Raw genomic sequence first — 17,746 nt, forward strand, 5'->3', positions numbered from 1 at the left:
GCCGAGGCTAAGACTCAGTGAAGGCTACCTGGCTTACAGAGGGCTCGACCTTAGAAAGGAATGAAAGAACTCAAGAGATTAAGATGCGAAGAAGCTAGCTGATCAAGAAATCTCCCTGAGAGCAGTTTCGAAATGAACTACTGAATTTTTCAAACTATGAAAAATTATTTCGAAATCAAATATCAGTTCTTAGAAATACCGGCTGTTTGCAGTATGGATGCTCTCTATGGTTTCCGCTGCCTTTACTAATCCAAAGTCACCTCTTTCAGACCAAGAAATGTTGAACCAATAGCTGAAGAGGCTGACTGTTGCATAAACAGAAAAAACAAATTTTACCGACTGTTACTGCTGGAGAAAGCCGCTGTCACAAATACATCGATGGTGCAACGCCACTAAAGGGAGAGACTGCCGCAAAACGCACACCAGGAACCAACACGCAGAATCACTAAAATCTGCAGTGATCCAAGAGCTTCCGGACTGAAATCAGGGTGATTTAGTGCTAAAAATCAATCGATTTACCCTTGGAAAACAGAACCGACACGCTTATGCCAATCAGAAGTCGTAAGTGCCCTTTTTTCAACACACAGATGCCACGGTAGAAATTCTACGTTTGACCACGATACCGCTTTGGTCTCGATCCCGTCAACTGAATGATGCGGATGAAAACGAAAGGGTCTGCGGAAATGTCTCGATACCAGCCACCGTTTGATCGAAGACGCCGTGTTCCTTCTTAAAAAACTGTTGTGCCTCCCGCTGTTGTTGCAGTCGACTCCTTCGAATTAACAACTATTGCAGTTAGTGTGTTGCAGATTGTCGTGGTGCAGATCCAGGATTGGACGCGGCGGCAGAGAGCGGTCTTCGCCGATTGCAGAGGTGACGTAACTTCTGACTGGAATTGATTGATGATTACCTGCAGTTGCTTCAACTCTGCCAACAAAACCCACCGAATCCTTTGGCAGTAATATTAGCTCTATTGCAATTCAGACACCTCAAATCTGCAGCAAAACAACGGGTCTGTGGGATCCTGGTCGAAAGAATCTAGAGCGCCCGCAATAAAAAAGCATGTTGAGTCGTATCCTCTGATAAATTTCCTGCGCCCCTTCGAGACCTGAGCTTTTGGCAATGGAGATGTGGGGCGAAAGTTGAATATGTCTCGGCTTCTGGTCCAGCTTCTAAGATGCTACGCTCAGACTTGGACGGATGATCAACAATTCCACGCTTACGGTATTACAATATCCCGGAAATAACAGTCGACTGCCCGACGTGTCGTATGCAATTATTTGCTACCTTGATCTGACCAGCAGCTTAGATACGACACACCTGAAAATTCGTCCGCTGGAGGAATTTCAATTTTCTCTCGACGTCTGAGGTTGCAGTCACGACAAAACCTGTAGCTACCAGATGAGTGGGCGTTTGAACTATCTCATTTAGTCAACGACATCCACGCAGAGATTCGAACCCGTAACCGGACAGAGAAAAAAAAATAGCTTTCAGATCTCAGACCAATCAGAACATAGACAGGCGTTCTTTGTAAATGGAGACGCTAACCCTTGGAGAGAAAAAAAATTTCGAATGTGGCCACGATAACAAAAAATCCAGACCCCTAAAGAGCAATTTCGAAATGAAACAAAATTTTTCAAACAGTGAAAAATTATTTCGAAAGAAACCTGTGCTCTGATACCATAAAACAGTGCGAACAACGCATATGGATTTCCAAATGAATTCCTTAATCATGAGCAAGCTGAAGCTCAATAATAATACAAAGATATTTTACAATAATAGAAACATCAAGTTTCTATGTATAATATGGAGACAATCAGTTTCATCTAAGAAACTGCTAAAAGAATAAAAAATAGCAACAGCTAAAAGAATGAGCATTAAATACTAAAGAGGAATATTCTAATAGTATTAAATATGGTAGAAGACCCAGGGCTTGTTTAGTGTGTTGAGTGTTGGGTGGCTAAAGGTCAAGGCAAGGGGAAAGGGTTTCCAACAATGATATTCAACAAGATCAAGGCACATGAAACCCTCAAATAAGACCCCCCTCCCCCCTGAAGTTGAAGCTAAAACCTAGCTAGGGTTAGCTTAGGACTAGTAATTAGGGCAAAGAAATTTATGGATGAAATTGAAGTGAATGCCTACCAAAAGAAAATATTTTGTGGGAACCACTTTCCTCTTGGCATTTAGACTCTCCAACCCTAGAAATTCCCCTGCCCTATGAATTCGCACCAAGCTCTAGCTTGGTCGCTTGGTCTTAAAGAGACCGAATTAGGGCAAAGAGAAGAAAGAGAAAATTGTATGGTTAAAGGTTAAAGTGATCATTAGCAGAGGATGGCCAATGCCTTATTCTTAGGTGGATGGAGTTTGAGTTGAATAAATGACCAAAAAGTTGCTAAGGAGGAAGGATAAATGACGCCCTAACATAAAAAACCCTAAAAATTACCTATGCAATGAATCAAGGAGTTTCATGAGAGAGGTAATCAAAGTTCACCACTAGGATTATCATTCACATGTTATTCAATGAGTAATGCATGCAATAATGACATCTAGATACTTTCAATAGGTTTTCAACAAATTAGGGCACAATAACAAACCCTAGATTCAATATATTCCATACATTAGACATAAATAAGATAATATTCAACAATAAGATCACTTACAAGATAACATGCAAAGATTTCCATTCATTGATCCAAGATAATAGCTCCAAAGACAAATGATTTGCTCCCAATATCAAAATGCATTCATAGATCTAATCTATACCACGCGAGAAAAGGGTCGAAATTCTCTAAAGAGAGGCCAAAATTTCCAAGTTGTGATGATGATAAGTTCAAATGACTCCTCCTCTACTTATATGAGGAGGTCGAGTTCCTATTTCAACCTACTAGCCCCTAAAATGGTAAAAATAATGTGCAAGTAACAAGCTAGGTCATAGGCTGACGTAGTAGCCAATAAATAAAACTCAAACTAGCCAACACGTGTGAGCTATAGTGGAGATAAAGATGATGTCATCCATGCATAGTCTTGCTTAGGGCAAGCATTGAGGGATCAGGTGCGATGATGTGAGTAGAGGCCATCTAAAATCATCACTTAGGGGTTGGCCTCTAGGTCTCTATCAATCTCCCTGTGTGGAGCCCAATTTTCATTGCACAAAAGTGGTCTCATGGGTCTCCAGGTGGTTAAAATGCCTGTCTCTACTCCAACGCTGAGGGCTCTCAAGGTGGTGCTAGCCCTCCCATGTCTCAAGGTGTGGGACTGTCCTTCTCTGGGCCTTGGATCAACTGCCAATCCCTCATGAAGTGCTAAGATGACTGGGGGCATGCTAGGTCTAGGCGCATCATCCCATAAAAGTCATCATGTAGGGAAAAGTGTTGGAATGTTGTGCGTGCTGGAGGTGCCCATGGCTGTGTGATGCTCTAATATAGCTTGGAGACCCATGGCTCTCAACGCCTCACTTGTTGGTGTTAATATGCTCCTTTGAAGGACTTGAGCCGTAGTTAAGTTGCCCAAGCCATCGCTGTGGAACCACCTGACAATTACACACAATATCCAGTGCTAGCATCTACATCATCAAGTACATTTAGCCATTTTTGCATCTAAGTGAACCAAGCTTGTAGGTAATAGGAAATTTGACACTTCAAACAAGGTTTCCCTTCCAAAATCAAGGCTTTGAACTTGTAATAGTATTACTTGCCTTGGTAGGAGTGGCTAGTAGACCACTCTATTAGGTGTTTCTAGTCCTTAAGGGGAAATGGCATGTCTTTAGTCCACCCTTCAATTGATAAGTGTCACGTGACTAATGATGGAACAAAGGGGAGAAGACTTCATATTCAAGTGCCATGGTCAAAGAGACCAACTATGATGGGCTCCTCATCGCGAGCGTATAGATGTGGGGGGGAGGGGGGAGCAATCATGGATGCATAAATTTCCAACTTGGCCTTTGCTTTTCCAGCCTTCTTGTGCACCTTTTACTTTTTCTTGATTTTTCTTTGTATTACTACTTGTAGCTCAAAGGGTTAGAGCTTGCTTTGTATGATGTATAATAGTTATTACCCCCTTAATGGTGAGGCAACTCATTGCCCACTAAGGGTTGGGACATGCAAGGGTTCCTTCTCATAATATGAATAGCAACATGTGCTCAGGAATTGGGTGATGGCCATAATGAGTGAGGTAGAGCTCATGCTAGGCTTTTGCTTACGTGCTAATGTGTATGTCCTGACCATCTTTCACATTTTAATCTTCTTTTGTTTTTTCTTGTGGCCATCATTTGCTTTTTCTTGTTCTTTTAGCTACATCAACATCCCAGGGTCAAGTTCTGGGCCCTACCTAGGTATGAGGATGTATGGTGCCAAATCCCAGAGAACCAATGGTCAGTTGAACCTGAAGAAGGCAGGTGGAATATAGGAATTGTAATGTAAGATGGAAAGTGGTAATTATGGAATATGGAGAAATGGGACTATGCTATCTCAATTAAAGATTCCCAAGTAGTGCCCCTCCTATACCCATTGGGTCATTAGGGGAGGTTCCACTAGACTAGGATGAAAGATTAAACCCTCCCCCTATTTAAGGCGAGGGAACAAAATGACGATCAAAACCCCTCTTCTTTATAGGTTACCTCATATTTCATGCCAAATGCCGAAAATATGTATAAGCGTAAGCACCTGATTGCAAAATGAATAAAGTATCTAAGTATCTTTTGATCGGAAGCCCACCTTCCAACGTGCTCTTGCCAAGCAGGAAAGGAAACATATGACCGATGCAAGTGGCATTGGTATGAATGGCACATTGTCATTTGCTACTAGTGGTTGTCAAGGGCTGCTAGCTGCCAGTTGGAAGAGATGATGGGAGAAAAATTTCTCCTACGGGGTCACCCACATTTGGTGGGTAACACGTACCTACTACCATATTTTAAAAGGTTGAATTAGGTAGTTTCATCAAAATTGGGTGGTGTTGACTAATGTCCCTAGTGGATTGAGGTAAAAGCAAAGGTGATACAAATGATGAGAATCCCAATATAAGCAATGGTAGAACATTGCTTGTCATTTATTGCTGTTATAAGCTATTGGTCATCTTGATTAGACATATCCTAACATTGTGACTAGTGTTTGCCATTGGATGCTCGTTCACCAATTTCTTTTACTCTGTACAGTTATAGCCACTAAAAACCTAGTTACATAATATCATTATGTCTACATTTACTGCAACACTTGCAAACTTGGTAATTTTCAATACACTATTATTACCCTGCTTAGCCAATATGTGGAAAACTGTGTGACAACACTCTCCATATATTCCTTGTTGATCTTTCTCAAATCGACCTTATTAGACTCCCAAGATGATCACGATTATTGTGTGAATTGAAAATTATCCCTTAGGTTCTACACACTGGCTAAACAGTTTATGATAATATATTTCCTTCAAGTTGTAGTTTCCATAGTTGTTATCCATACCTTCAAGGAGAATGATATTCTTGCTTTCAGGGAGAAGGTAAATTCTTGTAGGAATTATAGCTATCCCTTTTTCTATGTTTGTCTTTTAACTTTAAGTTGAAAAATGCATGCCTAACTACGTAGTCTAATTGGGCTTTTAAATTTTAACTTCTAAAATTTTGTTTATTACTATTTGTGTCATATATTATAGTTAAGTTTAACTTGTTATGTTTTTTTTTTTCCCCTAGGAAAAAATCGTAATTTTATTCATATTGATAAAATTACATTTTGTAGATGCTAGAAGCATATGCATATGGCTGTACCTGTAAAAACAGGCAGCAAAACAGAAATAAAACCACAAAGGAGCAAAAACTGTTCCTGTAATGACAGGAATACAGCAGAAATAATAGAATATCTACGGACCTATGTTTTCCTTCCTTTTTTCTTCTCTACTTTACGCCAGACTCCAGCATTTGGAGTGGGGACAATTATGGCAAGTTGGTTTTCCTCTGTGTACACCAGTTGTTCCTTATCTGAGTCCGATCCTTCGGAGCTATGTGCTCATTTGGCCCCGCTTATTTCCAGCTGTAATTCTTGCTGCCGTCCCAAGTTATTTGGCTCCAATTTGGGTCCTTCGGTGTTCTCCTCCTGCATTTTTTCCTGCTTGCTTTGTACGTCCAAGGGATCCGTGTTCAGTGCCTCCTCCTCCAGTGGTTCGGTGTTCTGCCAACCTTTTGGTTTTTTCTGTTGTTTCTTGTTCCCTTTGGGCTCCTTACTAGACAGTGGACATGCATATTGAAGGTGCCCTGTCTGCAGGCAGCCTCGGCATCTGAATGCCGTGTTCTCGTAATCAAGTTGTTGCGTCCACAGTGAATTATTAAAATTCAATGTGACGTGATCTGGGAGTCCTTGACTTAAATCCACCTCTACACATATTCTGGCATATGTGAAAATTCCCCGGTTGGCTCTGTCCTCATCTATTTTAAGGTGTTTCCCTAAGGAATTCCCAATGGCTGTTAATGCTTTTCGATGCCAGAAATGCAGTGGGAGGTTATGTAGCCTCACCCAAACTGGCATCGTCGATACTACCATGGTATTGGCATCAAAGTCCGGGAACCAGGGGGTGATAAAGAGACCAGCATTGCCCCAAAACCAAGGCCCCTGATTAATGGTATTGTCCCGTTCCAGTTCTGTGCTAAATCTGACTATGAAGAATCCTTTAGGGCATAGATATATTTCACATTTGGGTGTCCATGAAGCATATACCCATTGATGCAGTGCATCGGCTTTGGGCCAATAACCGTTGAATCTGCAAATTTTAACTTGTTATGTTAAATTTATTTGTATGCTTTTTATTATTTTTAATATATAACATTGCCACTCCTAATCTATTGTTTCCTGTAAATTTGGGCCAATTTCTAGTCAGTCTACACTTAAACCTGTGCTCCCAATATTCCTGCATTCCAGAAATTTGTGCAACATAGATTTTGGAGCTGTAGACCCTTTAAATCACAGGGTCTTCCCTAAATTGAAAAAATATAGACGGGTTTCCAACCACTTGCTTGTGAAGGGAATGTTGGAAGTTTCCCCAACACTTATCAATCAATTTTAGTAGGTTAAAGTTGGTGTAGTTGAACTCCCTCCTCTTATCACCAAATAGAGATGAAGATGTTCACATCTGGAGTTTAAAAAATGTATTGGCTCAATTTTATATGTAATGCAATAATACTGGCTCCTTCTTCCCCCTCTGACTATTTATGAGTTGGATTGGGAAATACTCCCTTCTTGAAGAAAACATTTAAAAGGAATAAAATTAGAACGTAGACATTGCAAAGGATCTTGTTTTGATAACAAATACCCCAAAAGAAACCAAAAATATGAAGAATAGGCATTTAGAAAACATAAAAATTACTGACAGACCAATGGCTAGCTGGTGATCTTGCATGAGGAGTCATTAGGGGCAGTAAATCTCTCAAAGGTGCAGAGATGTTACAACCCTAAATAAGAAGATTCGTATATAGATAGAAATGCCATTATTCCTCCTATGGCCTAACTTCTAAGAAAAATATTAATATTTCATAAGAGAGAGATTATTTTGCATGTAATAGTGATGTGGGGCTACCTATTTTCAAACCCACATGGTGCCAACCACCCCACATCTCTATTGACCTTCCCTACCACACTATCAATGGATTTTAGTATGTGTAATTTTGGTAGGCACTACAGATAGAAAGAATTAACTTCAGATTCCTAAAGAAATTAGTCAGCAGCCACTAAGGTGCTTTCTTTCCCTACCAATTGTTTCATTTCCCGTTTTTCTCATATCAGGAAAAATATTGCTTGAATGTAACCCAGTAAATCCTTTTGATAAGGAAACATGACAGCTTAATATTCTCCAATATCTTGCCGAAATTGATTAAAAATAGAAGGGTTTCTTTTCAAGTGCAACATAATTGTGTTTTAATACCACCTATTCGTGCCAACCACCTGACTGTGGAGGAAATAGGAGATTTATCCCTAACAGTACTAGGTGCAATGCTTGTCATTCAATTTGAGTTAAAAGTTCATTTGGTTGAATCCTTCCTTTTAGCACTATGTAACGATGAAGGGCTTCAAATCTGGGGGTTAATAGATCAATGATTTGCCCAGTTTCATATAAAATGGAATGCTATACCTTCCTCCCTCTGCAATGATAGAGTGAGTTAGGAAAACACAAAATCACTTCTATCAGCAGGGATATCCCTATCATGAAGAAGTGATGATAGGGATCCCTATCATCAAAGGATTATACTGGCACTGCCTCCATAGTGGTATTGAAATTTTATTATTGATTACATCATCTTGGATATAATTCTCAATGGGAACAGCTTATATGTATATATACATAAAGATGCTGCATCAAGGTACAATACCTTACAGTCATCTCCTTTAATTCTCAATCACTGTGTACTTCTCCAAAAATACAACGATCTCATCTCTCACCATAATAAGTGCATTTCTATGATAAAATTTGGCTATATCACCAGTTCCTGCGTCAACTCCTTCTCAATTCACGTTTTTTGAGATAAATCTTCTATGCAAGACAGGATAGAATTATAGAGACAAAATTCATTGCCTGTCTACAATCTGCTGTTATATCTAATGCTTTCTCTGTGAAATCTGCAGTAGAATCAAAATGATGAGTTGTCTGAAATATTATTATTCAGATGTCTATGTTAGTATTTTTTATTGTGTGGGCACGTTACCAGAAGGTGCTAGTATTGAACAACAGTAAACTTCTATAATTGTGGCCTGAAAATGAATGCCATGAGTGATGCAGGAGGAATAAGGGCAGAAACAATATGAAAAATACTGTATAAAATGCTTCAATGCTGAGTATGCCTCTAGATTTTCTATAGCAGTGCTTGATATGGTCCTGATTCTAACCCTGAATATCTCAATATTCTTAGTGAAAAGGAGAGGGAGCAAGCTGGGGTAACAGATGCGTGTGGTTGCATGTGGGTTTACTTGGCACAGCTACGGGCCTGTGGAAGAAGCAAGCATGAACATTATAACCTTTTCTATAGTGCTGATCAGTATCCTGGACCACTCTTGCCCCCTGCAGCAGCCTTAGCACCAACTCTGTGGCCTCAGTTTCATCTACGCTGGGCCTGTCCATCAGAGGCACAAGGTGGAAGTCTTGAGACAGAGTGTCGGATGATGGCACAGCATTTCATCGAGCTTCAGAAGGTATGCCTGATATCAAACCATATGTATTGAACAGTCCCAGCAGCTGGTGCCATTTTGTAACCATGGAAATTTAATTTACTGCTCTGATCTTGGAATGGTAAAGTGATTCTATGATAATTTTTTCCTCTAGGCCATTTATCTGCTACAGGTTGGTATTTGATTCCTCTGTAAAGTCGTCACCTTCCTGTACTTTAGCAGATGGATCTCTTATTCTGGAGATTGCATTATATGTTCATTGTTTTGACTTTTACTCACTGGGGATAGCAGGAGCATGCCCCTTTTTATTCAGTCTACTACATTGCGGAAATCATTGTTTATGAGCACCATATTTATTTCAAAGCTAGTGCATTTGCTTTAACATTGAATTCCTCTATTAAATATATACTATGCTTTGTATACATTGGTAGCAAATTCTTAAGTAAAAAATATACCAGATTGGAAGAAGTGCCTGGACTCAAAATCCTTTGGATGGTGTAAATGTTTTCTTGTTCAACCAATATATTAAATTTTCCTGCAGCTTAAACTTGACCATTCTCCTCAAAATCTCCAATTTTGTCTATTGTAGCTAATCTTAAAGAATCAGTTCATGGATTTGCTATCCTCTTTTCTTATCATGAACATGCTGGTTTATTTTGTATATGAAAGTACTGGATGCATTTCCCTTAATTTCTGGAGATGTACTGAATCCTTAGAAAACCTAGGGGTATGTGCAGTGTTTATATGATTCTCCCATTGTCCAATCTCATGTACAAAACCAGTTATCCTCTGAAATAAATTAGAATTACAGGTGTCTTATCTTGCTTGGTTCCTCCAATAATACTTGCCTAAGATTTCAATTTTATTTTCCTTCCTTAGCTAGTTTCAAAATCTTGACCTAGTGCAAATATTATTGCTGCAACTTAGCATCATATATTTGTGACATCCACACACATATAATTTTAGATCGAACATATATACAAGTTTGTCACATCCATGGATACTTTTGTACAGCAAGGACTGGTCACAAACACTAATTTTGAAGACACGTTACTTGATATTAATCGAAAGTAGTGTTACGTGAAGTGTCACCCCCAGGCTAGGAACCACGCTCCAAGTGGGTGCACTTAGGGAGTGCTCTTGGGAGCATGCTCCCAAAATCTTGGAGTGCGCTCCGAATGAATTTGAGATGCTTCCTCCGAGTGTGGTGCTCCTAGGACACTTCTGGAGCTAGATAGCATGCTTCCCTGACACTCCCTGGATGCTCCCTAATGGTAATGTTAAATTCTCAAAGTAAAAGGATATGTAAAAGTTGACTTCTCGTTTATCTTTCCTTTTATAGTTGACATTTCCTTTGCTTTTCCTTTTTATCCTTGAGATTTCCTTTTACAATTGACAAAGGAAATGTCAACTATAGAATGAAAGAAAAAGGAAATGTCAACTTTTACCTATCCTTTTACTTAAATTTTTAACATTACTGTTAATTGTTTCAGGATGTTTGAGAGTGGTTCCAACCTCATTAGACTTCATTTGGAGAAAATAGAGTTGCATTCCCCATTGAAAATTCAACAGACTTAATAGTTTTCATGATTTCAGGATTTCTGGGATTGCGACATTTTCATTGGATTCTATCATGTATGAACACATGTGACTGGCATTTAACCAAGAGCACTAATCCTTGGGCTTAGCACAAATGTACCCTCCACTCAAACCAAAATCATTGATCCAACATGTTAAGCTTTTTATACCATATTTTAAGGCCTAGATTAGGCAGTGTCATCAAAATTGGGTTGATTTGAATGATGCCCCTAGAGGGAATGATGTCCCTAGAGGATTGAGGTAGAGGCAAATGATAGACAAGGGGCCCAGTTCATTGTTTTGGACCTTTCGGTTTTTGTACTTTAATGTGCAGATGGTTTACTTTGTAAATATAACTATTTGGTCATGTTATTGTTAACAGTTGCTAGATAACCTATTTCATTCCATAAGTTAATAGTTTAATTTCTTGTATATGGCTTAAAATTTTGCATGTTTGCTTGTAATTGCTAAAGTCTAGATTCTAGATGGTTGATGCTCAAATGATTAAATCATTAATGTACTATGGATGCCATTTCTACCTTTGGTAATGTAAAAATATGCATGATCTCATATATTTGCAACTAATTTGTTATTTTGCATGTTTGTATAATATCAATGCAATTACATATATATATATATATATATATATATATATATATATATATAAGACAGATGTTTGTTACTACAAAACCTAGCACCTTAGTGCAAAGCCTCACTAAGCACTTTAGATTAAGAATAACAATGGGATCTGTTGCTGCAAAATCTAGCAGGCCTTGGAGAGGGAAAACCTACAAGGTATAAACTAGATTTGTAATCAACAATGGGGTAGTGGCCCACTATCCCCACAGCCAAAACTCCCTGCTCTTTACGGACCTTCACCGACGGGAGGAGTACCGGTAGGAAAGAGATCACTTACAATAGTTATTCTAGGGTTAAAGTATGAAATGGTCTCACTAGGAGGTCTTCAAGAAAGACACGATTTTGGTCCAAGGCTTCACAAGGAAGAAATTCACTTTCTATGAAGAATCCTAGAAACAAGGGCTCAAGACCTAGGGTTTGATTGATTTGGCGAGTGTTGGTGTAACTCAAGATCAAGGCGAGGAGAAAAAGGTTTCTTACAATATATATTAGCTAAGCCAAGGCTCCTGAAGGCTGAAACCTTCAAGAAGGTCCTTAAGTTGAGGGAAGAAAGACTAGGGTTTCCTTCTTAGGGCAAACAACTAGCGAAAGAGAATTTATGGATGAAATTGAAGTGGAAGCCCAACAAATTGATAGGTTTTGTGGAAAACCCTACCCACTTGATGTTTAGGCCCCCATCCACCAAAATTCTTCCTCCATAGAAATTTGCACCAAGCTCTATATTTCTTCTCTAGTCTTGGAAGGACCGAATTTAAGGAGAAAAGATGGATAAGATATGAGGTTCATCACCAACAAGTTGGATTAGTGCGTTGTCCTTTGGGCACATGGAGTCAAGGATGTGTTAGATTAGATAACCTTGTTTCTTAGGAGGCTGTAATTTGATGCTCTAGAAACAAATTTCAAACATTTATTCACTCAATGAAATAATGGAGATTTATGGGAGAGCTACTAGGAGTTCACCACTAGGTCAATTCTTAACATGTCATGTATGTATAATGCATGCAATATGCATTTAGCTAACATTCAATTAATCTTCAATAAAATTGGGGCACAATTTTAGCATGAACTAGAATCAATCAGGCCATACATTAGACATAGAAAATAGATCTTCAACAATTAAGGGTACTTACAAGACAATGTGCAAGAGATCACTGCAGTAAGGACCACACATCAACAGTCAAGGGTAAGTCTCCTACAACATGGTATGTATGATTAGTGTTTACATTTGAATTTTGAGCATCATCTCTGACAAATGTTTTTGCAGGACAACGTAAGTATACATAGTTTCTCGGTTATATCTATATGTCTCTGTATGTCACAATTAGTTTTTTGGATGTCCTATTCTTGATACTACACATTTATGCTACATATTCTTGATGCTACACCAAGTTTGCTAAATCTATATGATGTTGTAAGTTCATGTTACTTGTCTTGTCATAGTTGATGGAATGGTCTCTGTTGTTGTTATTAGAACTTGGTCCATCACAAGTCTAGGTTCCGTCATCAGTTTTTATTATATATATCTTTAGGTCAGTTTTGGATACAGTCTTGCATAGAGTCTAGGCCTATATCAAGAGTGGGAGTCTTTTTCTACGGCTGCAACAAGTCAACAACAAAAGTGACAAGCACACTTCAGGTACACATTGTAATTTTAATTTGTATTTATTCATTTATTATGCACTTACATGTGTCTTGCAGGTAGAGGTAATTTGAAGGGTATTTTGTTTTGTTTTGGGATTGGTTTCGCCAAGCAAATTTTGCATGCAGGTAGAAGAAGATTCAAGTACAACTTCAAGCAAGAATTCAAGAGCAGAAGTATCAAATCAAAGGAAGCATTGCAGCGGGACATCCTTTGAAGACATGACAGTCATCCGTATATTCTGAAGAAGTGTCAAGGCCAAGAGTCATCATTGTAAAGTTGTAAAAGAGTCATTTGTAAAATTGTCATCATTGGAAGAGTCATTATTGTAAAAGAGTCAATCTGCCTAGAGTCGAAAAGGCATTATTGGGAGGTATAGGAGTCTCTGTTGGGATGACATCATGGTTGGGTTGCAGGTCATAGTGTGATTGGGTGTTCAGTCAAAATCATTGTAAATCATATTGTATCGTGGATCATTGTCCCTGGTATGGGAGTCCACACTTTTGTATTTAATTTTTGTCTTTATAGGGTGGCAGGGTTGTGCTAGGCAGGTGAATGAAGTCGCTTACAGGTTGGGGCTTGTGAACACTTTAGGGTGGTAGGGTGGTGCTAGGGCGAGTTGTGCCTCGCTAGGGTGTTGGGACATCCATTCAGTTGATTACTGAAGAAATTAGGGCGTTGGGGCATCCCTCTAGTGGGAGCTGGAGAAGAATGGTTTTCTAGAATTCTAGGAAGTTGTTGCTTTCATTTCAGTTGGCGCTGAAGATTAAAGAATTTATTAGCAAAGCATTCGGTGGTTTTTGACCCGGAGGGGGTTTTCCACCTAAAATTCTTGTGTCTACTGTGTTCTTTTATTTACTATTATTACTGCATAAACATTAATAATAATTGAAGATTAACTAATGCTCTGAAAAGATTTTAAAGTGCTAATTGATAAGGAATACTAATTCATCCCCCCTCTCAGTGTTTCCAACATTCGACGACTTTGAAATTCATATGAAATTCGACAGTTAAAATTTTGACAATAAAATTCGGCATTAAATTCGACATACTAAAAATTTTAATATATATATAATTTTATAAAATACTTTTTTTCATATAGATGTATTGTTCTTTGATTTTGGCAATTGCATTACATCTTTTACACAAAAAAGTCACCCCATAACATTATAACATTATAATAGAAATTGTGTAGAATGAACAATAACATCTATACTGCAGCGGAACATAAAGAAACAAAGGAAGAAAAACATGCACATATAAAGACACCAGGATTGGTCAGAGACCAAGGCAAAGCCCCACAAAGGGGGAACACCCGAAATTCTTCTTCTTTTATTAGATTTCATCAATTGTTCAGCTGTGATACAAATTAGAATATTTTGAGACATAATCCTTTACATCAGGCTAACTAAGGACCAACCAGATCTTGTTCACAATGTCGTTTGTGAACAAGATTCAAATGCACAACACTGTCCAGATGAAGAGAGGGGGGGGTACTGCAACATCACAGTAGCATAATCATAATTTCTCTATAGGATTCCAGATAACAAGAGCTCAGCACGAGATGGAGTAGCTAAACATGGCATAAGAAAACAATTGACTGCCCCTTCTAATCCTCAACAAAATGGAATAACTGAGAGGAAAAATAGAACCCTTGTTGAAGCCTCCAAAGCAATGATGTTTGACCAAGACCTTCCTATCTCGTTGGGTCGAAACTACTAGGACAACTGACATTCAAAACTATAGCCCTCATTCCATTCTCAAGGATAAAACACCTTAAGAAGCCTTCATTGGAATCAAGTCTGATGTAAGCCACTTTAGAGTCTTTGGTTGCGTAGTTTACATTCATGTTCCCAAGGACAAGAGGTCCAAACTAGAACCCTCCGGGATAAAAGGCATATTTGTGGGATATAGTGAGTCATCCAAAGCCTACAGAGTTTATATACCTGGTCAAAAAAAATTGAGGTGAGTCGGGATGTCACCTTCCATGAAGAAGCAACCTTTAGAAAGTCAAAAGAACTTCAACTTGAAACCGAAAATGAGCCTACCTCTCCTTCTGCTGAAAGTTCAGGTTTAGGGAGTTAGAGGGAGAGAAACCAAGATGATCCCATGGATCATGACTTGTCTCTTGAGCTTGCTGAAATCCTAGAAAAATTACTTGAAGAAACTCCAGTTAAAAGAAAACCATCTTGGGCCAGGGAAATTCTACAAGACGCAGAAAAGATAGCTTCTCCCAAAGGCATATTCAGGGAGATCAAAAGACCTCATAGGTATGGTGGTTATGTAGCACTTGTCAGCAACTTAAGTGAATCTGAACCTTCTACTTTTGATGAAGCAAATAAATTACAAGTCTGGAAAGATGCAATGCTCGAAGAATATAAATCTATAATGAAGAATAATGTATGGGATATTGTTCCAAGGCCTACTGATAAATCAATTTTTTCATCTAAGTGGATTTACAAGATTAAACATTTTGCAGATGGTAGCATTGAAAAGTTTAAGGCAAAGTTTGTTGCCCGTGGTTTCGAACAAAATGAAGGCATTGATTATGATGAGACATTTGCGCTAGTGGCAACATATACTTCTATTCGTACAATCATTTCTTTAGCCTCTATACTTGGTTGGAAGTTACATAAAATGGATGTCAAAAATGCTTTTCTAAACGGAAATGTTGAGTAGGAAGTTTATGCTGAACAACTAGAAGGTTTTATCTTGCATAGCAAAGACTCACATGTATGCAGGCTAAGGAAGGCTTTGTACGACCTTAAACATGCTCCTCAGGTATGGTATGAAACCATGGACAATTTTCCTGAAGGTTTTGGCTTTCAAAGTAGTGATGTTGATTCTAACTTGTATCTTAGGATGATCAAGAATCAACCTCTATTTGTAGTGCTATATGTTGATGATCTCTTTCTGACAGGAGAAGACCACTTAATTGAGTGGTGTAAAAAGGAACTCATAGAAAGATTTGAAATGAAAGATCTTGGCCTTATGCATTACTTCATTGGGTTGGAAGTCTGGCAGAACAAAGATGGTTTCTTTCTTGCTGAGGGAAAATATTGTGGACATCCTGAAGAGGTTTGGAATGCTTGAATGTAGGTCAATGGCCACACCAATGATCACCAACCTCAAGAAAGTACATGACTGAGACATAGGATCAGATTTAGTGGACCCCACTATGTACATGCAACTAATCAACTCCTTGTTATATCTAGCTCATACTCAGCCTAATATATGTTATTCAGTGAGTGCGCTAAGTCAGTTTATGGCCAAGCCTAGAGAGAGACATTGGATTGCTACGAAGCATATTCTGAGGTATTTGAAAGCAACCATTAACTATGGTCTAAGTTACTCTTCCAACGGTGGTATTTCTTTGCATGGTTATGCAGACTCATACTGGGTTGGAAGTCCAGTAGACAGGAAGAGCACAATATGTTATTGTTTCAGTCTTGGATCAGCCATAATTTCTTGGTCTAGTAGAAAACAAGGGTCCATTGCCCATAGTACAACAAAGGTTGAATATATTGCAGCAAGTGATGCATTGGCTCAGGAAGTTCATTTTTGGGTTGTACAAAACTTGGCTGGAGACTACAATCCTCTTTTGTGACAATCAAAGCTACATAAAAATGGCTGGGAATCCAATGTTTTATGAAAAAATGAAGCACATAGACTTGAAGTTTCATTATGTAAGAGATATGGTCCAACGGAAAACAGTCAAGCTACAATACATAACGGCACAAGAGCAGGTTGCAGATATCTTGACCAAGCCCTTACCAATAAAACAGTTTGCGCACCTAAGAGGCAAGGTTGGTGTTGCGGAGAATGCCTCACTCGTTGAGAGGGAGTGTTGAAAATAGCAGCATCGGAAATCATCCTCCAATGAGAGGCCTCAAATGGCCACCTTGAGGCTAGCCAAGGAAGATTTGGAGAATCAATAAATCCTGCGAGTCACCACAAAAGTCAAGGCGAAGGTAGAAGCCTTGTGAGGTTTGACAAGAGCCAGGATGAAGGGGTTACTATTGGATGCCTAGTGAGCCATGTGCTAAATCCAAGGCAATGTCTTGTGAGCTCTTTGAGCAACAATCAAGACTAAGTCTAGCAAGAGTCAAGACGGATGAAGAAGTCTTGTGAGCTAGCACTGTCATGTGTGATGGACTCCTTGGCTTCTTGTGATGTGACTTCCTAGAAACTGGCCCCTCCTAGGCTTATTGCAACAAGTATCCAAGTTGTAGTACTAAATGATCACATGGAAAAGACCTTCTTATTGTTATCTTGAACATAAGTACTTAAATGTAATTACTGGTGAATGGACCATGCTCATTGAGAGAGTGATAAAATGGCTATATAAAATGTCTATGTAAAAGCCTTGAGTCATGTAAAAGTGTTTGTCATGTAAACTCCTAGTCCTAGTGACTAGTTGAGATGTTATAATGTAATGTTATGATGTAAAGGCTAAAAGCCTAAGTTTGCCTATGTTTATAAAGGCATTATTATATTAAAGATGTAAATATAAAATTAGAAGAGAGAGGGGCGCACTTGTGTCTAGGAGAACAACTTAAGTTGATAACCCCTCTCCCATGGAGTCTTCTAGAAGGATCATGAAACTTATCTAGTGTCAATCCAAGATTAAGTCTGGGCGTTCCATTCTAGCCAAGAGAAATGATAAAAGGACCAACAGAAAGCAATTCACTACACAAGTTCCTTTTTCTGCAGTTTTTCATCTACTCTCCAAGGCTCACCTATCCCTCTTGAGCGC

General features: G+C 38.8%; 1 protein-coding gene across 1 annotated transcript in view; it reads left to right on the plus strand.

Annotated features, from left to right (window-relative positions):
- Positions 1–17,746, plus strand: part of MTM1 (Myotubularin-like phosphatases II superfamily) — a 354,976-nt gene that overhangs the window by 314,706 nt on the left and 22,524 nt on the right. The window contains exon 18 of the mRNA XM_089383937.1: positions 8,879–9,158. Coding sequence (XP_089240063.1) covers positions 8,879–9,158 — 280 coding nt within the window. The remainder of the gene's footprint in view (positions 1–8,878; positions 9,159–17,746) is intronic.

The sequence above is a fragment of the Pinus tabuliformis genome, chromosome Q (genome assembly GCF_031772625.1).
Source record: "Pinus tabuliformis cultivar Carrire ecotype Pingquan chromosome Q, CPIR1, whole genome shotgun sequence".
Classification (NCBI taxonomy): domain Eukaryota; kingdom Viridiplantae; phylum Streptophyta; class Pinopsida; order Pinales; family Pinaceae; genus Pinus; species Pinus tabuliformis.